Source organism: Heterocephalus glaber, unplaced genomic scaffold (assembly GCF_053883595.1).
Source record: "Heterocephalus glaber isolate CG9 unplaced genomic scaffold, H.glaber_assembly_v1.0 deba00001497, whole genome shotgun sequence".
NCBI classification, from domain to species: Eukaryota; Metazoa; Chordata; class Mammalia; order Rodentia; family Bathyergidae; genus Heterocephalus; species Heterocephalus glaber.
Window position 1 is genome coordinate 46,678,165 of NW_028258320.1, and position 23,080 is coordinate 46,701,244.

At 40.2% G+C, this 23,080-nt stretch overlaps 1 protein-coding gene across 5 annotated transcripts in view; it reads left to right on the forward strand.

The window, feature by feature from the left end:
* Positions 1–22,516, forward strand: part of Lcor (ligand dependent nuclear receptor corepressor) — a 155,340-nt gene extending 132,824 nt beyond the window's left edge. For all 5 annotated transcript variants that reach the window (XM_013069901.3, XM_021253134.2, XM_021253133.2 and 2 more), the window contains one exon: positions 6,473–22,516. In XM_013069901.3, the coding sequence (XP_012925355.2) occupies positions 6,473–10,805 (4,333 nt within the window). In that variant the 3' untranslated portion in view covers positions 10,806–22,516. The remainder of the gene's footprint in view (positions 1–6,472) is intronic.
* The last annotated feature ends 564 nt before the right edge of the window (positions 22,517–23,080 follow it).

Consider the following 23,080-nt stretch of genomic DNA (forward strand, 5'->3'; position numbering starts at 1 on the left):
CAGTCAGTAAGAATATATTTTGATCACTGATATTGCTGCTCAAGCAGTCTTAGCAATAGTTAGGTATTGGTGAGAGTATACAACACATCACTCCCAAATTTGAGGCTCTCAAACTTGTTTGTTCAGTTCTCTGCCATATCTCTTTATTTGATCTTTGACCCTAAAATAATGTAAGCATTGGCCATCCACCATTTATATTAACCACAAGAATGCTTTCCTTCAGGAATTTAAGTATTGCAGCATTGACTGAACAGGTGAGTTCAGTGGTGTCTAACCTCTGATCTAGAAAAACATCATTGAGTAAATCATTAAAGACAGGATTGTGAAACAACACATCCTTCTCAAACTGTGCCTTTAAAGTTTTTATGAATATTATCTTACTCTTTTACCACACCCTTCAGAATTAAGCATTGAGCTGAAGATAAAGTAGTCAAGGTCATACAGGCCATTTTTTACCAAGAAGATAAACTAATTCATGGTAGTTGAAAGTCAGTTTCTCCCTTTTCTTTTGTAGCTCTTCCTCCAGTTTATCAATCCCAATGACCTTACTGCACTTCAGTGGTGGTGTTCAAATATAATATTTCTGCTTGTAAATAATTCACTTAACAATTACAGCGAGTCCTTTCGTTGAGCATTGAATTCAAGTGATTTCAGTTGTCAGGGATGAATTTTTGTTCTAGTAAAGATCTTATTTAATCAGGTATGAAGGACATGATATGATACAGTCTATGATCACTAAATTAAAACAGTTCTTCTGCTTAGGTGGTATTGAGGAAATTGTCTACAGAACAAAAACAATTACCTCTCTCTGAATCCCCTACTAGCTGCCTGAGTAAATTATATCTGTATTTAGACTCTAAGGCTGTTGGCAAATGTGAATAAAAGCAAAGATAAGGACTTAGGCTAAACTGATTGTAACACCCATTTTTAAAAAACATGAAGAGTGTGGGGTATGGTAGTACAAACCTGTAATCCTAGCACTTGAGAGACTGAGGCAGGAAGGATCCCCATGAGTTCAAGGCCAGCCTGAACCATATAGCAAGATGCTGTCTCAAAAGAAGTTTTTGTAGTTAAAAACACAAGCAGTCATAGACTTAAATTTTAGGAAGTTGAAATTAAATTTAAAAATTAAATACTCAGAAAATTAAAATTTATCTAAACTTGGAACCTGTTGAGAAAATTTTTAGGAAAAAATCAAACTGGATAGGAACCTGGATAATTAAGAGATACTGCCAAAAGCGATTTTATTAGTGTAGTTGTAAAGGCCCTTTAATGATACTTAATCAAAGGTTACTATTAATGTGAAGGCTCTCAGTTATAAGTAAATCTTTTTTTTTTTTTGGTACCAGGGATCGAACTCAGGTCCTTGTGTTTGCGAGGCAGGTGGCAGAACCACTGAGCTAAATCCCCAGCCCTATAAGTAAGTCTTCTGATGAGCTCATGCCTGTGTATCCAAATTGCCTGCCAAACATCTCAGATTCCAAACCTTGAAATCAACTCGTTATGAACAGATTAGAACTCATCAGAAACATGCACACCCCAATAACCACCAGCTTTATTGCTTGTGTTTCTGGCTCAGTAAATGCTGCTGCCCAGGAAGAAAGGCCAGGAAGTATCCATGGTGTTTTCTTTCCCTCCCCTCTTTTTTGCTGAGGAAAACCTGTAATGTGGTCCTTACTTACATTCAGGCCTACATCTGCTTGGGAAGCTAAGACAATGACAAGACAAGTCAGTAAAAGATAAAAATTGTAGGATATTCAAGAATCCATATAATTGCCAATGAATTTTACAGACCACTGTCCCTAAGAATTTCAAGAAAGGATATAATCAATCCAGGCAGAGATAGTTTGGAGCTGGCCAGTGATGACCTGGTAAGAGTATCTTTCCTGGGCCGGGGATTTAGCTCAGTGGTTTTGCCGCCTGCTGCTCAAGCGCAAGGACCCGAGTTCGATCCCTAGTACCAAAAAAAAAAGAGTACCTTTTCACTTGCTCCAATGACTTGTGGTTCCCTAGTACATTGTCTCCAATCCTTTTTACACAAAGGAAAATATGGGAATTACCTTCTGTTGATAACATTTTCTGCAAAGCCAGGTTTGTAGTTTTTGTTTCCTAGGCTTCCCCAACCGTTACTCTTCAGTTCCTCTTACAGATGATGTAGCTAGCTTGTGTCAGCCTCTCCCATCATCTAAGTGCTGTCCTGCACTGCTCCAGGTTAGTGTGAGGGTTCTAATAATATTTCCTTATTCTTTAGCCAAGAATATACCTCCCCTTGCTAGATGCTATGAAATACATAATACTGACCTGTGATTGTATTATGAAACATGAGACAACAGCAGATCTACGTCTCACAGACATAAAGAAGTTGGACATCACATGTGAATTAGTCATTACCCTGTTTTGTTTTGGTACCGGGATTGAGCTCAGCACCTTGTGCTTGCAAGACAGGTGCGGTGCCACTGAGCTAAAACCCCGGCCCATTACTCAGTTTTTTATTCTATGCAAGCATAATGCTTCCTTAATTTCCTTCAAAGCATTCTGTCCTCTTATTGGGTTCATGCCTTGATTTCATTTACCTCCAGGCATATTGTTAACTCCAAGCACCAAAACCTGCTTCCAGAACATAGATATAGGCATGGGGTATAATCCAGACGATTTTTACAGACTTAGATAATGGCTGTGCTTCTTAAATTGAGAAGAGCAATTTATCTCTTTAGGTTTTTTCTTTAACAAGATAATATGATATTTGTTAATCTTTTTCAGTGAAATTTATCACCCTTTTTCCCCTTTTTTGTGTATTTCTAAAATATACTTGGAATATATTTTTTAATTCACTGAAAAGGCAGTAATACCCCTTTACTTTAGTCACCTTTCTCGGAAACATAAGGAACACATCCAAGAACCAGGAACTGAGGAATGAATGAAGGTTTCTGAGGAGGTGAAGTTGTTAGAAAATCATGTACTCATAAAACCATTCCTCAAGTCCTCATTTAGAGCTATTTTATTTCACTTAAAGTACCATTCTAATTCTTGGAAATATTTTCAAAGCTAGTAAATGAAAGTACACACTACTAAAGGGAAAAGTAGAGCTGCTAAGATTAGCTGCTATTTGGAAGTCAGTAAGAAAAATTTTAATAAAATACAGATGACTAAGTGTGGCTTTTTTAAATTTAGGGAGTCAGATTTCCTTGACTAGCTACCCAGACTATCAGTATATGAGTTCAGTACACTAAAAATAATTACCTAATGTTCACTCACATGGTAATGATCCTGATGAGAAAGAAAGAATAAATGTGTCCAGAGATAATGTAATTTTCTAGAGATTTCCATCTGAAATATTTTAAAATTTTGCTTGGAATGATGGCACATGCCTGTAATCCCAGCTACTTTGGAGGCTGAGGCAGGAGGGTCACAAACTTGAGGCCAGGCAGGCCAATTTAGCGAGACCCTGTCTCAAAATATTTTAAAAGGCTGAAGATGTAGCTCAGTGGTAGAGCACTTAAACAAGATCCTTGGCTCAGTTTCCAGTTTTTTTGTGTATTTTGAGATAAGGTCTCACTCTGTAGTTCAGGCTGACCTTGAACTTGTGGCTTTTTTTTTTTTTTGGTACTGGGGATCAAATTCCGGTCCTTGCGCTTGCGCAGCAGGTGGCGAAACCACTGAGCTAAATCCCTGGCCCGAACTTGCGGCTTTAAAATCTTGAAACTTGAACTTAGTCTTTAAAATCTGGCCTTGAACTTGGTCTTTAAAATTGGCCTTGAACTTTGGTCTTTAAGATCTCCTTGAGTTAGGAACAGAGAAACTAAAATTGTTGGAGCACCTACTCTTTTGTGGTTTATACTTTATATAGTATCTAATATCTCACAGCAGTCCCTTGAGATACCGAAATTCAGTCCAATTTACAGATGAGGAAGCCAAGGTTCAGAGAGGTTTAGTAACTTGCATTAGATCCTGTAAATAGTAAATGTCAGAGCTAGAACTGGAATCTAGGTGTCTCATATTCCACAGCCTGTAACTACACTGCCAGTGGAGGATGGGAAGGTAGAGACTAATGCAGGCTGTCTGGGGTAAGCCTTGCTATAAAGGCAGTTCATGACTGAGAGGTAAAAGTCAAAGATGGTAGAAGAGAATTAGAAGATATGATCAAATGTGTGTTCAACAAACACATTTATTAATCTGCCTTTTGCCATGTTTCACACTTAGGTAATAGTCTCATGTGGAATTAAATGCAGAGAGAGGGAAATTGAGAAGTTGTGTCAAACTTGAGGATAGTGAAGCACTCCAACTGCATGGGCTTAGTAGAACCCAGACATCCGAAAGCACAAAGCAGCTACTCAAAACTCTTGACTGTCTAAGCAGGCATTGCCTGTAGCATGTCTTGAGTCTAGTATCATCTCTTCCTACCCCCACCCCCAAACTGTCTCGGTCAAGCTGTAAGAGTTTATCCTAGCTATCTTAGGAAATTAGTTAAAAGAGATTCTTTAATGTAGGATGACTTCTTGTGGATGATTGTAAAGTATTTATTGAAAGTCTGGGGAATATGCTAGCCAGGGCTTGTATGATGTATTTCTGCTACTTTGCCTTGTAGCAGTATTGTACCTTGCATTGTCTCACTTGTAGTTTACATTGTGATTTCATATCTGTTACCTCATTTAAAAGCTAGTCGGGACTTGCTTGTCACTCATCTGTTTAATATCCCTGAAATGTGAAATTATTCATTTCTATTGGTACATGCTCTAGAAAAGGATAAAAAGATTCCCACATCACATTTACCAATTGTCCAGCCAATTGCTTTTACTGAGAAATCATCTTAACCACTTAGCAGCCCAATTATTTAAATACAAGATGACCAAAAATTGCATATTTTTCATTAATTTTTATAAGATAATGCAAGAAATATAAAAATGAGAATTTTATCAAATTTATTCAGTACAAGAATCAGCTGGTTGAGGACTGGGGATTTAGCTCAGTGGCACTGCGCCTGCCTCACAAGCACAAGGTCCTGAGTTCGATCCTTGGTACCCAAAAAAAGAGAATCAACTGGTTGAAATGACACCTGCTCAAGCACCACTTGGGATAGTACATAAACATGACACCCGAGTGACACCTGGGGTAAACTGTTAAGTGGTTAAAACTATTAAATTCTCTAAATACTTCTAAGTCAAGACTTGTATAGTGTGGCTGAATTTATGTCAGTGTTGTAGATTATTTAACAGGAACACCTAGGCCTGAAGCAGAAGTACAGGTTGTTTTCCTTTCTTTTTTTTTTTTTGGTACCAGGGATTAAACTTGGGACCTTGCGCTTGCGAGGCGGGCGTTGGAACCACTGCACTAAATCCCCGGCCCAGAAGTGCAGGTTGTATATTCCTTATCCTAAATGCTTAGGACCAGAGGTTTTTTTTTTGTTTGGTACCAGGGATCGAACTCAGGTCCTTCTGCTTGCAAGGCAGGTGCTGGAACCACTGAGCTAAATCCCTGCCCCCCCCAGAAGTATTTTTGATTTGAGATTTTTTTCAGATTTGGGAATATTTACATGTAATAATAAGGAATCTTGAAAGTGGGAACCAAGGCTAAACACAGAATCATTTGTTTCATGTACACCTTATGCACATGGCCTAAATGTAAGCTTATATAGTATTTTAAATTTTTGTTTGTTTTTTGTTTCTTTTTCTTTTGTTTTTGAGACAGGATCTCATTGTGTAGTCCAGGCCAGCCTTGAATTGACTGTATGCCCAGGCTGGCCTTAAACTCATGATCCTCCTCCCTGAGACTTCTAAGTGCTGGGATTTCAGGTGTGCATCACCATGTCCAGCTGTATATTTTAAATAATTCTATACATAAAGTTTAATGGTATGGAAATTTCCACTTGTGCCATTATGTCGTCACTCAAAAAATTTCCTATTTTAAAGATTTTCAGTTTAAGGTTGTTCAGCCTGGCTATATTGACCAAGTAGAGTTAATAGTGTGGCCAAAATTGTATGTTGGGGGGAAAATTATTTTAATCTTCTCTATAAAATAAAAAGTTTTTTCTGAATGATCATTTAAGTATTAACAATATTACAGAAATTTAGGTCGGGGATTTAGCTCAGTGGTTCTACCACCTGCTTGGCAAGTGCAAGGTCCCAAGTTCGATCCCAGGTACCAAAAAATATTTAGATTATAATTTTCCCTTTAAATTAGGTATTCTTAGGCTGGTTATTTAGCTCAGTGGTTCTGCCGCCTGCCTCGCAAGTACAAGGTCCTGAGTTCGATCCCCAGTATCAAAAAATAAATAAATAAATAAGGTACTCTTTTATTGAATCAGAAGTTATTTGGTGAATTTATTTATTTTTTTAATGTGATGAATTTAGAATCAGTTTTGGCCATAGTTCCTACTCTCTTTACAATATAATTAACATCTGGTGAATTTTAAAGTGTAAAATTGGTGCTTTAGGAAATGACCATACTAATTTCTTCTTTCTTTTTGTCCTTCTAGTGAGAGCTCAGCAGAAACACTAGCAGTAGATTCTAACAATCAGTCGAAGTCCCCCCTGGAGAAGTTTATGGTCAGACTCTGCACTCATCATCAGAAGCAATTCATTCGTGTTCTGAGCGACCTGTACACTGAATCTCAGCCAGACACTGAGGATCTGCAGACTTTGGATTCTGGAACAATGGATGCATCATCTTGCAATGCTGGCTGTGCCCAGCTAAGCAGCAGACATAAGGAAAATGATGCTATGTGCCTCGATAGGAAGTCTCCTGCTTCTGTAGATTTGTTTGTAGACTCACTGGGCTCTCACAGCTCTCTGCATATGACAGAACAGACACCGAAGGAGTCTCCTCCTGAGACAAACTGTGTAGATGGAAGAGAGAATGCCTTGACTGTTGTCCAGAAAGATTCCTCTGAACTTCCAGCCATTCAACCTAATTCTGGCAGTTCAACAGATAGTTCCACTCTGGGATACCGCACTGCATCTAATTCTTCCTCTTTGAACTCCCACTACATCTCTAAAAGCTTGGAGGGGCAAACCACTGGACAAGAGCAAGACCCAAATGTGAAAACATGTGAGGATGGTAAAGACCATATGCAGAGTTCAGCTTTAATAGAAAGTCTAATTACAGTAAAAATGGCTGAGAATAGTGAGGAGGGCAATAGCTGTATTGTTTCTCAAAGAAATTCATTCAGAGCTTTATCAGAAGAGACATGGGACTCAGGGTTTATGGGGAACTCACCTAGAACTGCTGACAAAGAGAATGCTTTACAGTGTAGCTCAAAAACACCATTGCACCAAGATTTAGAGGCAGATGAACAAGATGCAAGGCCAAAGCAAGAGAACCATCTTCACTCACTAGGAAGAAATAAGGTGGGTTACCATTCACATCCCAGTGACAAGGGCCAGTTTGATCATTCCAAAGATGGTTGGTTAGCCCCCAGCCCCATGCCAGCTGTACACAAAACAGCTAATGGACACTCACGAACCAAGATGATACCATCTTCCATCAAGACAGCTCGGAAAAGTAAAAAGGCATCAGGGTTGAGGATAAATGATTATGATAACCAGTGTGATGTTGTTTATATCAGTCAGCCAATAACAGAATGCCACTTTGAGAATCAAAGATCCATGTTATCTTCTCGGAAAACAGCCAGGAAGAGTACTCGAGGATACTTTTTCAATGGCGATTGTTGTGAGCTACCAACTGTTCGCACATTGGCCAGAAATACACACTCCCAGGATAAAGCAAGCTGCTCCTTACTAGCATCAGAAGTTAGTAATGTGACTCCCAAGCAGACCCTAACAATTTCAGCCCCTAGGCATACAGTAGATATTCAGCTTCCCAGAGAAGATAACCTTGAAGAACCTTCCAAGGAAATAATTTCTTTCAAGGAGGGAGACAGAGACACTTCATCTGCAGAAAAGTCTCAAGAGCCTGAAGTTTGCCCCATAATAAATGAACCAAATCCCAGAAGCTCTCCTAGGTTGGGGGAGACAACAGCCCCTAGCCTGGCATGTTCTTTGCCTGCTTGCCTCCCTGAAGAGGATGTGCTGGAAAGCAGAACCATGATCTCGGCTCCCACAGCAAGTGTGGTGTCTCCCGAACAAGATCAACAACGAGTTGCCTTGCCAGATGTGGAGGACATGAGTATACTCCAGGACTGCCACTTGGTTCCCCCAACTGAAAGCATTTCTGGGGGAGGCAATGAAGAAGTCCCTTCTAGGCCTGAGTCTCCTCTTGAAACAGTCAGTAGAGAAGAAAATCCTCTGTTCTCAGAAAATCAAAGTCCTCCTGTGGGCTGGGAGCCTCCCCTGAGTCTGGGACAGGCTGAGCACAAGCAAAGCTTCAATACTGAGGTTGGGACTGAAGATACTCAAGAGCTACATACTGAACCATTCCTGAAAGCAAGCAGCACTTTTCATAATGAAAACCCCAGTGAGATTGAAGAAGGTGAAGCAATATGTGGTACAGAATACCTAGAGGGAGAGGAAAGTGCTATAAAATCCTCTTCAGAAAAAATTACCTGTGATCCAAACATTGACTCACGTGAAGAGAACTTGGACAAGAAGAAAAAAGGTAAGAAGTTCCCTGAGGCCTCTGATAGATGCTTAAGAAGTCAGCTTTCAGATTCTTCCTCTGCCGATAGGTACCTAAGAAATCAAAGTTCAGATTCTTCCTCTGCTTGTCCTGAGATCAAAGTTTCTAAAAATTGTGGAGCAGAGGATTCTGAAAAAGAAGAAGACCCTCCTGGGACAACACCTGAGGGCTTTCTGAATGATAGTTTTTGTACAGACATTCTGGAAGAAACTGAAAATACAAATGCCAGTGAATGCCCCTCTGAGAAAGAGGTTGAGCACGAGGGTGGAGGAGGAGGCATCATTACAAGGCAGACTTTTAAAAACATGCTGACAAAAGAAGTCAAGAGGGAACAAGGAGAGATCTCTCCTAGCAGGGATCCCATACCCACAGTTGGCCAGCCACTGCCTGGAGAGAGACTAGAAATCTATGTCCAGTCTAAGGTGAGTGAGGAAAATGCTCATGCGCCCTCAGAACATATTCTTTGTAAGAGGAACCTAGAGCAGCCAAATGAGAGGCCAGGACACATTCCCACACAGGATGTGGAGGCAGTTTTAAATAAAGTAGGCAGTGAGGATACCGGGCATAAAGATGATGTTAACCACGCCCCATCTAGCTCAGCTGAGATGTCAGGTAGTCAAAATGATGATTCTCCTGGGCCACCAAAATTGGTACCAAGACCTAAAAGATTGACCTCTTCAACCTACAACTTGAGACATGCTTACTCCCTAGACTCCTTGGATACTACAAAAGTGACTTCAAAAAAGGAAGCCACACCAATAAACCCAATGCCAAAGGAAAATGAAGCTTCAGAGAGTGCAGATCCTTTAGATGAGGAGGATGTGGACACAGTAGTGGATGAACAGCCAAAGTTTGTGGAATGGTGCGCAGAGGAGGAGAACCAGGAGCTCATCGCCAACTTTAATGCCCAGTACATGAAAGTTCAGAAGGGGTGGATCCAGTTGGAGAAAGAAGCACAACCAACACCAAGAGCAAGGAACAGGTCAGATAAACTGAAGGAGATTTGGAAAAGCAAGAAAAGGTCACGGAAATGCAGGGGTTCATTAGAAGCTCAAAAGTTTTCTCCTGTTCAGATGTTATTTATGACAGACTTTAAATTATCTAATGTTTGCAAATGGTTCTTAGAGACAACTGAAACCCGGTCTCTGGTCATTGTGAAGAAGCTCAATACTCGTCTTCCAGGGGACATTCCCCCTGTCAAGCATCCTCTTCAGAAATACTCTCCTTCCAGCCTGTATCCCAGTTCACTGCAGGCTGAACGTTTGAAAAAACACTTAAAGAAATTTCCTGGAGCTACTCCTGCAAGGAATAATTGGAAAATGCAGAAACTCTGTGCTAAATTTCGAGAGAATCCTGACCAACTAAACCCAGATGACAGCAGTGATGTCAGCCTCAGCCCTAATTCTGAGGGCAGTATAGAGGAAGTCAAGGAAGATAGAAATAGCCACCCTCCCACAAACCTGCCTACTCCAGCCAGTACACGGATCCTCAGGAAATATTCCAATATTCGAGGAAAGCTCAGAGCCCAGCAACGATTGATCAAGAATGAGAAAATGGACAGCCCTGCAGGTGTGGCAGTGGAAAGTAAGCAGAGTCGTAAAAGTGTGTGCATCAACCCTCTTATGTCCCCCAAGCTTGCCCTCCAGGTGGGTGCAGATGGGTTTCCTATTAAGCCCAAGAGTACTGAAGGAATGAAGGGAAGGAAAGGAAAGCAGATGTCTGAAATCTTGTTTAAAGCCGAAGTTCAGAGTAAACGGAAGAGAACAGAAGGCAGCAGCACCCAGGACAGTAAGGACAAGGCACTGACCATGAAAGCTGGCAAAGAAAAGCATGTTGAAGGACCCACCAAAACCCCTTCTGCCAAGAAGCCATCTGTAAGGGACAGAGTCAGCCAGCTGCCAAAAAAAATGTCTTTGAAAGAGAATAAAGTGAAGATCCCTAAAAAGTCCTCTGGGAAGTGCTACCCTCCTTCCAAGAAAGAAAAAGAGAATACAAACAAAAGACCTGCCCAACCTACCACCTCAGAAGCACTGATGAAGCCTGCAAAACAAAAGGTATCAGGTGAATCTTCTTCCAGGCCCCAGAAAGCCATGAATAGAAAGCGAAGCAGTGGGAAGACTAGGACCAGACCCTTGACAAAAGGCCCAGGGAACAGTGCAGCCCAGAGAAAGCGAAAGCTTAAGGCAAAGCTAGACTCTTCCCACAGCAAACGGAGACGGTTGGATGCAAAGTGATGGAAGGATGGCAGCAAAGAGTGAAACTGTTCTGTAGAAGTAACCTTTTATTTTGCATTAACTAAATCCGCTTTTATAAGCTTATCAAGCCTTTCAAATTACAATTAATAGAAAACACAGTTTGAGATGTCAGAAAATGCGTCTCAGGTAGAGAAGAGAACTTGTAGAGTCCTTCTCTGAGATTGAGTAAGGGAAGTTATATATTATATTCTGGTTGTTCCTTGGGTTTTAAACTTGGAACCAAGCAGTTTCTGTTTTAAAAAGTACAGTGCCTTATTTATCCTTTTTGTTTTAAAATTTACAAAAGCTAAAAAGCTGATCTATGTGATTAAAGGCTTGTATTTTATACTTGATGCACAAGCACTTGTACTGTAGCCAAGAAGACCACCGTTATGCACATGAAAGGAGCTTTCAGCAGCCATCCTGCAGCATCTGCTCCCGAACAGACGCCCTCTGCAAACCACAGCAGCAACTTCCCTCTCTGTCATGTTTGTTTTTTGTTTAAGCGATATTTGAAAGCTAAACCAAATCATTTTTATGGTATGTGGAGAATGCAGAGGATATATAATTATAAAAGCTTAATATTTCTGTTACCTTCTTTAAAAAAATCATATTCATTGTTGGTCACTCTTCTCACCTTTTTGTTTTGTTTCGTTTTTGGTCTTTTTTGTCATTTGAGAACATCTTCTCTAAATCTCATGCCCATGGGACAAAAAGAGTGTCACAAATACTCATTTTGGTTTACAACCTCTAAAACTTATTTGCATCCCCAAACTTTATTGTCTGTATTAAGCCTTGCAAACTAGCCTAGCATTCTAACAGATATTTTTCCTATTTTAGAAAAAAATCTTTTTTATCTTGTAGTTGTAATTTGATGATTAAGATGAAAGTGAGTATTCCTATTTTTTCTTACCCAGAGTACTTCCCTATTCAGATAAGCCAAAATATTATTTCTGTTAATAGGAAATTTTAAGAATATGGGTGCACATGTGCATTTGGATGCATTTGCATGTGGTTATCAGCTGCAAATGTCTCCCAATACCAATTTTACAGAAAATTATTTCTTCCCCATGCAGTGTGTTCATGAAGCTGAGTAATTAGCACAGGCCATCTGGTTTAAAAGTGGCCCAGTGACTCCATGTGCATCCTAATACCATGTTAGCACCAGATTCTGAGAGTTATGAACAGCACAGTTATATAGAATTAGAGCCCCTGGCAGCTGGAGGAAGCTGCCCCAGCAGTCAGTTGGGTCCACCCCCCTACACACAGAATTGAGGTTCAGCTAGAATGCACCAAGTGAATGTATTTGTCTGGAGTGGATGTCTTTGTAGATTGATTAGTGCCATCCTAAGTGGTTAAATGCTGATAGTATTACCCCTCCCCATATCTCCTCCATGTGATCTATTCCATGGCCCAAAAGTGAGAATTGCAATATTTGTAATTGATGTTGTTTGCCTTTTCTAGGTAAAGCTTGAAATGGGCCCATTGGCTTTACTCAGTGCCTATGACATTGCTCTGCTTATAGCATAGTGTGTACTTGACATTTCCATTGGGCCACTGCAAAAAAAAAAAAAAGGCTTGGTTGTTAAAGTCTCAGCTGCTTTAACATGTTCTGTCACCAATACAGGCTAGTATGTACAGCTATTGCCTTGTCCTTCTTTAAAAAAAAAAAAATTCCATTTAGGTTTTGGATCTCTATATAAACCCAGATTTATTTTTTTGTGCAGATCATGATAAAAACAAGCTGCCTACCCCATTCTATTAAAGGTTTGCTGTGTGTGATAGAAACTTCTGATTGAATAGGACTAGGGAAAACCATTTGATTCATGAGGAATTGAGAGTTGTGTTGTATTTCACAGACAGTGAAGTTACTATCTTTAGTGAAGCCCTCTCTTTGTGTGTGTGTGTGTGTGTGTGTGTGTGTGTGTGTGTGTTTAATGTCTCTTCTATTTCAGGAGTCTTTTGTTTTTCTTGTTATTATCTTTGACTTGGGCCATTCAAGAGCTACCTATATTAATGAAACTGCTGAGTGTGTGCGTTGGCAGCCCTTTTTCAGCATTAAGTTGCACAGAAGCATTAATATGTTTTGAATAAGTTCATTTAATCTTAAAATTTGTTTTAAGGTTTAAACAACTAACTTTTCATATAGTTTTCACTGGATACTGTTTTTGTGGTGACTTAAAGAGCTGATGTTTGCCAATGTCAGGTGTGCTGATTCCTGTACATAAGAGGTGCTCCCTTGGCTGCTTATAGGCTACCTTGTAAGGTGCTTGGGTTAGGTTAGGGAGAGGAGTGAGATAGATAGTAAGATGGTGGAACTTTTCTAGTTCCAAGTTTATAAATCATTCCATTACTTTTCTAAAATCTTTTTCATTTTTAAAAGCTCACTTCAAGATAACGGCCATCTCTCATTCTAGGCTGCATTTAAGAAAGTTTGTGTATATTATACATTTAATGCAATAGATCATATTTTAAATGGTCTTACACTTTTCAACAGTTTCTACATTTAAATAGACTGAAATTCTAAAAAGTTAGGAGACTTAAAACTTTAGAAATGTTTTGGTTGAATCTCATCTTTACTTACTCAGTTAATTTTGCTAATAGAAGAAAAAAAAACAAAAATAAAACTTGAGGGCCAACACTGGAAGGTCCTCTTGCACCTAAAACGGAGGCTGGAAAGCTGTCTCTTAAACACCTCCAAGCCCAGACTTGATATGAACTCCAGTTTCCTCTTGTTTTCCCTCCTTTGAAAAGACCTCCTTCTTATAAACCATTTTTAAGTATGGCATGCTACCAGATGTAAAGGCAGTTTGTCCCACATTCTGGATCCCAAATCACAAAAGAAATTCTGCTCCAAGGCCTATACTCAGTGAAATGACTGCCTCAGTGGTGGAGCTGAAGTTGATGACCAGAGATCTGATATTCCCTGAGTTTCTGGAGGAGCTAGAAGATACCTGGGAAACCATCAGTGGAGTTGTGCCATAGCTTCTCCAAAGCTGGGCCCTGTTTGGGAAACCCATTTCCTATCTCATCAGGCTCTCTAGTGGTGGGGTTGCTCCTTCAGTTGAGGTTCAGAGCCTCACTCCATCATTTCCTCAGACTGTGGCAGTCTTGCAGTGCAACAGGAAGGTCACAAACCTTTCTTTACTCATGTTTGCTAATCAGCACTTGCTAGCCCCTGGGATTCCTTATTAAGAACTTCTACATAGAACTATCTAAAACAGTAATCTTTGAGTGTGGGTTTGTGCTTCATTATTCCTGTAATGGTACAGAGAGAAGGCATGCATTAGTCATCCCTTTACATGTGGTGCTTTCTCAAGGAATCTTCTGTGCACTATATACTGTGCAGGTGAATTTCTCACTGTTCAGTTATGTCATCAGTAAAATTCATCACTCCAAGACAGCTGCTTTGAGTTGAGGTTTGCTTCCCACTTTGTGATAGATTCTGCAATGAGGGCAAAAGCTATCACTCATTTACGGACACCATTTCTGTTGATCAGTGGACATAAGAGCCCAGAAGGAGATGATGAGATGATGCAAGCAGAAGATGCTCTAGTATAAAGCAACAGCAAGTCTGGTGTCTTTGACAACACCTGGGACGGAGCTTTAATACCCCAAAAGGGCTGGCCAGTAGAGAGAGAGCCACCCTGCCCCTTTTGTTTTCAGGTCAGCTGGTATAGGATTCTTTTTGGCTTGCAGCTGATCTAAAGGTCTGCACACTGTGAACTGGTTGTTAGTAATAAAGTTTTGTTAGAACATAGCTTTGCCCGTTTGCTAACTGATTATCTATGGGGCAGAGCAGTTGCCACAGAGACCATCTGGCCACAAAGCCTAACATACTGTCTAGATCTTTTAAGAATTAGTTTGCTTACCCCTACTTCAGAAAGTAATGCTTGTTCAAGAAATCTCCCAATTTCTCTTTTTTCTGCCTCTTATTCTCTGTTCCCTTCTTTGCTTCCTTTCTTTCTTATCCTAGTTTTATTGTTTATTATGCACTTCTTTGTTTTTTACTGCAAAGGAAACATACTGATAGAGCACATGTACTACCATCTCTTTAAACTCAAGCTGCCTTACCATTTCATCTTCCTTTAACTCACCCTTCATAGTACCACACTGAAGCCACCTCAGCCTATAGGGCCAGGTTTGAACCCATGGCGAGATTGGATTTCAGAGTTCTAAAAATAGGTGGCCCCGACCTCCCATTTCACTCACATAGTTTTAATCATAGAACTGATTCTGGCTTCACTTCTTATTTATTAAAATAAGCCAAGACTTTATTTCTGTTAAATTAGTTGAAAGTTCTTTAGTTGGACCTTTAGTCCTCCAAACATCATGTTTAGATGTTTCACAGAATAAAAACAAAGTCTGACAAACCCATAGCATTGTTTATTCTTATGTTTTTGGTCAGCTTTTAGGAAAATAAAAATATATTGGAGTTGATATCTTTTCAGTCACATTCTTGCAAAAATAATTTTATTAAAAGTAAGCCAAAAATAAAAAAAGTTGAAGCATTTGAAGTACTTTGGAAAAGAGTAATTAAAAATGTTAACATCGCCTGAATATGACTGAGAAGCTGTGGATTATATCTTTAGTTCAAATCCAGTCAACTTCCTCCAAGGTGTTTTCACCCCCTAAAAAACTCATGGGTACATTTCTATGTTATTTTCCAAAGTGTGGTTAATTGTCACGTCATTTAAAAAATTTTGTCAGTGACTTCCAAGCAGTGCTTATCTTAATTGTTTTGAAACATTTTCTGGGGAGGGTGTGATGCTGGGGATCAAACCTAGGGCCTTGTGCATGTTAGGCAATCACTCTGCCAACTGAGCTACATTTTCCAGCCCAATTATTTGAATTTTTAGCAGTTAATCTTATGACTTACTGTGGCCTAATAAAATGTGAAATTCTATCAATGTGTGTCACACCAGCAAGGAAATCTTCATATCTAAGCAGTATGTACTCTTCCTCATGGTTGCTCCAAATTCTTTTCTGCACTGGGTAGATTGGGAACCTTGAGGGCCTGACCTGTTTCCTTTAGATGTCATATTCACAGAATCTCAAAGAACTCTAACACTGCTCTCAGCTCAGTGCTCTGCACTGCTATGCTTCCCTGTGGCCCTGGGGAACCACTCTGGGTGCTTTGTAGAGGGTGTTCTTGCTCATACTTTTGCCCTTGGAACTGAGTCATAACTAGTCATTTCCTTTCATAACCATCTCTCTGTTTGGTCTTCGTTTCCCCAGAACCTTGGTGGCTTATCCTCAGCACTGAGGACACATCCTTTGCTCCCTCCCTCAGAGGGGCAGTGATACAGTCATGTCAGTCTGATGAGCACAGACAGTGAAGCTTTCTCACCCAGCAGGACCATCCCAGTTAACACAGGTGCTCAGTGTGCAAGCATAAAAGCATGGATTGCCCATTTGAAAAAAGCAACTGGGTGTCTGCGGGATTATAATCAGATTAGATGAATGGATTTCACCTTCTTTCAAAAGGATTTTAACAAACTGTGTGTGGCCCACACTAAAAAATTTACTACCTAACCTTCTACAGCACAGGTTTACTGATCCCTACAATAGTCACTCAAGATTAAATTCTGTGGATAATTAGGCACACTTTTTTGTTGTTCATGTAGTACAGCATTGCAACAATTCTTTTAGATTTTAGGATATCTTCATCTTTTCAACCCAGTACACAGCTGCTATTGCACATTATTCCTGAATGATGTCTGTGCATAAGAAAAAAGATATCCCTCTTTGCTGATTGAAATTTATTGATAAATTATGGGTGTATAGTCTACTAGGGTATATAATTAAAACTGAAAGTACAAAGTTTTCTAAAGTTTCATTGTGATTTCGTTTTTACGATTCATTTTAGAATCACAGTGAACTTGATTCTGGTAGAGACAGTCCACTATGGCAGTGCTCCGCACAAACTCTCTACTTATAGCTTAGAATAGTGCCTCTCCCTGAAAGTACAGGGTCTGTTGGTTGTACTTCTAGAGCCTTCCAGGTCTCTTGTATCTAGGATATTTGCAAGTTTATCACTCTCCAAGCCTTGGTCATTACTTGTGAACTTAAATGATTGGTCTTTGCTTTAACCTTGAATCCAGACCACACATTCTTCTTTAAATACCAGCATGTCTTTGGCACCTTGTTGACACACCAGCAGCTTTAGACTGAAAAGGTTCAGGGCTCTCTGATCTGGCCATTGAAGCCCAACTCTGGTCATGCCAGAATTACCACCTCATGGGAGAGCCGTCCTTGGAATATTCCCCCATCTTCTTTTGCCTATGCCACTAACCCTTCCAGGTGGCATCTTCTCTGGGATATTCTTCCCCCTCCCAAGTGCTTCATTGAACACACATGAGAAGCATTTTTCTCTTCATAACTCTTTATTTTAGTATTTGATGTTGGATCCAAATACCATTCAATTATGAACTTTTTCTACCCCAGTTGTTTTCTGTGCTCTACACTGCATGTTGTCTTGCAGCTAATGCTGCAGTATTTGGGAGCTAGTTTGTGGGAAAGATACTATACAAACAAGATTCCCTAATTTTGTATATTTGTACCACAGGTAGGGATTATTTTGAGAGCCACTGTAGCTTAAGTTTATTGTTTTCACTAGTGGTTTCTGCATTCTGACTAGCTCTAGAAGACTATTAATAACTGGCTTCAAATATATATATATATATATATAATGCGTATTTATACACACCACTGTGGAATTCGTTTCACTGTGTAAATAGTGATATTTTCCTGTTCAGATGCTTCTATACAAAGTATTTATTTTAACAAAAAATGAACTGTCAAAAGGGCTTTCCAAAAATTGTTCTTGCCATCCATCCTCCTCAACCACTGCTCAGCCATTGCACCCTTAACACAGTGAAGACAGAAGGGTGTAGCCTTGAAGCCCTCACTGTATTTGGGCAGATACAACATGAATTTGGAATCTGAGCACTTCTCCCCACTATCATCCCATCCCAGAACAATGGGTTTCCTGCAGTGGATATGGCCATGTCAGTGTGTGCTTCTAGTCTCATTCTCCAGGGTTTATGACAGTTATCTCTTCACACCCTCACCATGGGAGATAAGCATCCCACCTTCTGCACCTTGACAGTACTTGTGGGTACCTTGGCTCTCATCATCTTCCTCCTCCTTCTTTTCCCTGTCTCAGCAACAGCAAGCATTTGTGCAGATGTGGGCCAGTCCCACCTGTAACTGATGGTGACAGAATGAGACCATCTGTTCTAAGATGTGTTCAGCTTTACTTCTCAGGAGTTCCGATCTGCTATTCAGAGCACCCTACATGTAATGGGAAGCAGTGCTTTTTGATAATGTCCTATTCCCCATGTTCTTTTCCTTGGCACCCCTGCCTGTGTCATGATTCTCTTTCTGCCTAGTTGGCTGAACTGAGAACTACAGGTCCAAGATGCTGGGAGCTTTGGAACTAGTTCCACAGGGATCGTCATCTCTTTGAACCATAGTTTATATTTCCTTATGGCCTCCTTTTATCTTTTCTAAACAAATGAGGAGGATGCTTGATTAGTGATGCTGGAGAATGTTTTTCTAAGATACTATTTGTAAGAAAATCTGATTTTAAGATAAAATGTGAATGGTAACTAGGTGCCAGGGAAATTTAGCACTGAACTAGACAGTAAAAACTTTTTTAACCTTTGCAGAAAGAAATAGATTTTGCTCTCATCTAAATGTTCACAGGAAGTAATGTACATAGTTTTCTAAAAATATTTATTATATGTGCTGTATATGGATTCATGTTCTGAGTGATGTTGGTTTGCATTGTAGTATTGTAGAAGAATATATTAAGTAGTGAACTTCCTTTCATAACATAGTTCACACATGGAGGAAGAACAAAAAAGCCAGCATGTTGAGAGCTGTTTGGGGCCTTTGATCTGTAATGTAACATCATAGCCAAGCTTTAGCTTTAACTGCCCCTCTTCTCATCTGATATATATATGTATGTGTGTGTGTGTGTGTATATATATATATACACATATATATATATATTTGGTGGTCAGTACCCAGATCTGCAGAGCAGATTTCCAGGTGTTCTTTCTGATGTGTTGCCCTTAAGCAATAAGACTGTAGGTGATGACTTACTTTGGGGTCCGGGTTGCCCTTGTCTCAGAGGATCTGGTGAGGGTAAAACAGCTCTTGTGATACCCTCTTGCCTTTGCTGGAGAGGTTGCTGTACTTGAATTTTTGCTTCTGTTTGTCTGCACGCTCCCTCATGTCACAAAACTCAAGTGATAAATGAGAAATATGCCCACACCAGACATGTCAAAAGTGGTCATGTAAATCAAAAAGCAACTTTCTATGAATTTAGAGTCTAGAATCTAGTTAAGGCAAATTAATTTGGCTATAAAATAAATGCAGGAACTTTTCACAGGTGAAATGAAGTGGATCATTTAAAGACTTTTGGCTATGTCTGACCCATCTTTAGAAGCTAGCCCATTTCCTACCGGCCTCACATCCCTGAGCTTGACACATATGCAGCCCTGTGTCTGGCTTCAGCCCTTTAGGTCAATGTGAAGAGGCAGTCTCTCCTTCATTTCCTCCAGTGTGTCCAGCTCAACAGGTTCCTACAGCTATTTAGGAGCCTCTCCCTGTGACTGTCCTAAACTTTGTGAAAAAGAAATACCCCACACCCAAATAACCATTAATAAAAGTAATTAGTTTTTTAGGCTTTTGGAATTTCTTCTCTTTTGTATTTATGATGGTGTTTGGAATTTTTCACTAGTTTTTTTTTTCTTTTTTTTTTTAGATTGAAGTAGGTGCATTAGGATAAAACTTTCCATTGCTGAGCCAGATAGCAAGCAAAGAGGAAAGAAATTGACCTATATTGTATGCTTGGGGAGGTGACTACTTGTGTTGGGGTGGGGGGAGGGGTGTGGTAGATTATGTGGAGGTAAAATAGAATTCTGGCCTGAGGCTCTCCAAGTCTTTAATACTTTGTAATAAAAATCCCCTTCTTAGCCTCAGTCTCAATAGAACCCTGCTATTTACCCTCAGGGAACAAGTAGTTTTCAAAATTGAGCTCCTCCAAGGTCTTTGGCCATTGCCTGTGTGTATTGGCAATTTTGTGAACTCATGGCATTATTTTCCCATGTGCATTATATTATGAAATTCAACCCCAACCTGTATTAAAAGCACAGCCCAGGGTCCTAATTGAGGGTAGTCAATGCCTTTAAGGAGCCAGGGGGTCATTGGAGGCCCATGCAATTTAACTGAAGCTCAGGTGCCATGTTGGGTTTTTATTATTTTTAGGCCACGACCCTTACAGAATGAATTTAGGGGAGGGGCTGCTGATCTGACTATGGATTCAGGGAGCTCTAAAATGAATCTCTACCGTTCCTTTAAAGATCTTTCTGGTTCCTCCCAGTGTTGTCATTGCCGAGGTCAATCTGTAGATGTTAATATGTGCTCCTTTTTGCTGTCTTGTAAGTCTTAGCCAGTGTTCCAGATGCCCAAGGACAGGGCCTCCAGAGGGTGTAGCCCTTTCTTGGTACCAGGTGTGTGCTTGTAGTCTGAAGGGTGTATTTCTAGAAAAAAGCAGTGAAATTAGAAATTCTGCAAATGGTAACCTGGAGGATCAGCGTGCATCTCTTGGGCCTGGATTTCCACTATGTTAGTGAGTCTAGGAAAATATTGTGTCTTTAATGGATGAAAATTCAATGTATGCTGTGAATTTGTTGGTTTGAAACAATGAAAATTTTTCATTAGACAATGTTTACATACCTCACCTGAAAAACCTTTGAGAGTGTATATATGAAATTTTAAAATATATTAAGTTGCTTTAAAACAATATGTATAGTTATAAAAGTTGGAGTTATTTTAACTTTGAATATGTACCAAGTCTCTTAAATCTTGAATTCTCGTAGACTTTTTGTGCGTCTGTGTTTTACTTTCCTGTTAGACAATGTAGGAAACTGTTCTTGTTATTGGTAAAGGGGCCCCCACTAAAATCCAAGCTTGGAAGGATTTCCTGTTTCAAATTTTCTTGTTTGGTTTTGAGGGATGGGGTATGGAGCTAGAGGATGTGTAGGAGGGATTTCTCCAACACTGATATCTATTCCATGAGCTTTTTCAAGGCGCTTATTTTATTGCAGCATATTAAATTTCTTTGATATTATAATGTGTTTGTGTTATCACTGGAGAGGGTACAGAATGCATTGACGCTGAGAATTCAATTTGTAGCCTACTGCCAAATTGGCAAGTAGCCAGAAGGAACCCAAAACAGTACTCCATCTCAACCATGGCATTGGGGCTTAAAGAAAGATTATGTTCTGCTCTAAATCAGAAGACATTCTGTGAGTTATACCTAATTTTAAGGAAGAAGAAAAATGCAGTGGCTAAATCCTTACCATTGCAGGGTTGGAAAGATGCCAGTGTTTCATCCTGAGGGTAGGGAGCAACAGAGTTTAAGCTCCTCACCACGGGCAAACCAGCTAGGGCTACCCAGGTCTCTATGGTCCTTGTGGAGTATGGCAGAAAGTTGACAGAAAGTCCTTCCATTTGCTGGCCTTTTCATTGGTTTCATTGTATTCATTCAGTTCTTCTTGGGGTATGTCTATCTAAGGACCCAGTGGGCCAGTGAGAAGATAACCCAGCGCCCATAAGGACACTCCTGAGTTTTCTTTTACTCAGAGATTGCAAAACTTCTGGTCTGCAGAGGTATTTTGTTTAGCCAAACTTACATACACACAACATACTGTAAGCTTTTTAGTATAAAGAGATTTTTGGCTTCTCTTTTGGAAAAATGATGAAGATCTGACAAAATTAGCTGATGGTATGAATCACCTGGGGCTCAGCAGACAGGAAAATGCTCTTTAGGTCACCACAGTTCCTAGCTGTGTCAGTTGCCATTTGTCACTTTACAGTAGGGAAATCTGTATACCTGGTGTCTTATCAGAAGTAGCAAAGAAATAATGGACCAGGGGGATATTGCCCATTTGATCTACTTAGGTAACCACTTGGCCACCCCAGTCACTTGAGCCTACAGCCCTAGACTCCATTTTCCTTCCACATTGTTCTTTTTCCTCCAAAAATCCCTAATTGTTCTGAAGGCACTGGATTTACCATCATTGTGCATTTTCAAGGTGGCCATATGCTGTTGTGGCTTTTGTGACCATTGCCTTGGCTCATGGGAAATCAGCTCATGATCCTGGCATCAGAGGCGGGTCAGCCTGGTCCCTTTACCATCAGAGACCTGCCACTCTTCTGCCAAGGTCCAGGTCACTCACACACTCAGATCTAGGGTCCTGCAAAAGTCTCTAGTGCAAGGTGACAAAAACCCTACAGAAGTATGTTTTGCCTCCTTTCTCTACTGATCCCTAAAAACCACTGGCCTAGAGACAGACAGTAAGTAACCTTATAGGATGTCTGAGAAGACACACTGCTTTCTAGTCTGCTGCCCAGATGCTCTGAGTCCCCCAGAGCCAGGTCAAATCTGTGTGTGTGGCTTATAGACAAGCATAAAATGTCAGTGTAACAGCAAACACTTAGCAGAGATGAAGATAAACTGCTTCCTCAGACCAAGTATGCTGTGTTCTTCTTTGTGTTCCATCAACAGACCCCTGAGGAACTGTGATCCCCAGATCCCTTCCTTCCTCAGGACTGATAAACCTTCTTTGCTACTTCAGGAAGAGCAGAGTTCCAGGGCAGACACCCTACATGTGAGGAGTGTAGCCATTGTGGGGCCCAGAAGCCATTGTGTCCTGGAGGGTGAATACTGGCAGTAGCAGACTCACCTCAGCGGAGAAAGAGAGACAACCAGGCAGAATCCAAGTGAATCGATGTCATGTTCACATGGAGAACAACAGACGATATTAACATAGACTAAAACAATACTTCCGGGAAAGGGCAGGTGCGGCTCCCTCACAGGCTGTTCTAAGCCAGTCTCTAAGTCAATCCAAACAAGACTACAGAAACCTGACACTAAAGGTCACAACCACATAAGCATCTGAAAATCAAAACAAGACACTGGATGTTGACTTTAACATATAAAAATACTATAACAAAATGAAATACAAATATATATTAGAATCTGTAAGTATTCTGTATAAAGAGATACATTTGTGGTTAGGCTAACAGCAGACAGAGGAGACAAAGGTGGCCTTTTCCATTTTCTTAACACCATCAGGGAGCCCCAGCCACTGTTGCCAGTGGTGCTGCCCAAGCATCATCTCTCTCCGTAATCACCCTGCTGGGTCTTTTCAGTGCATCTTTAAAGGAAACAGCCAGTGGTGACCACAAAGCAAACT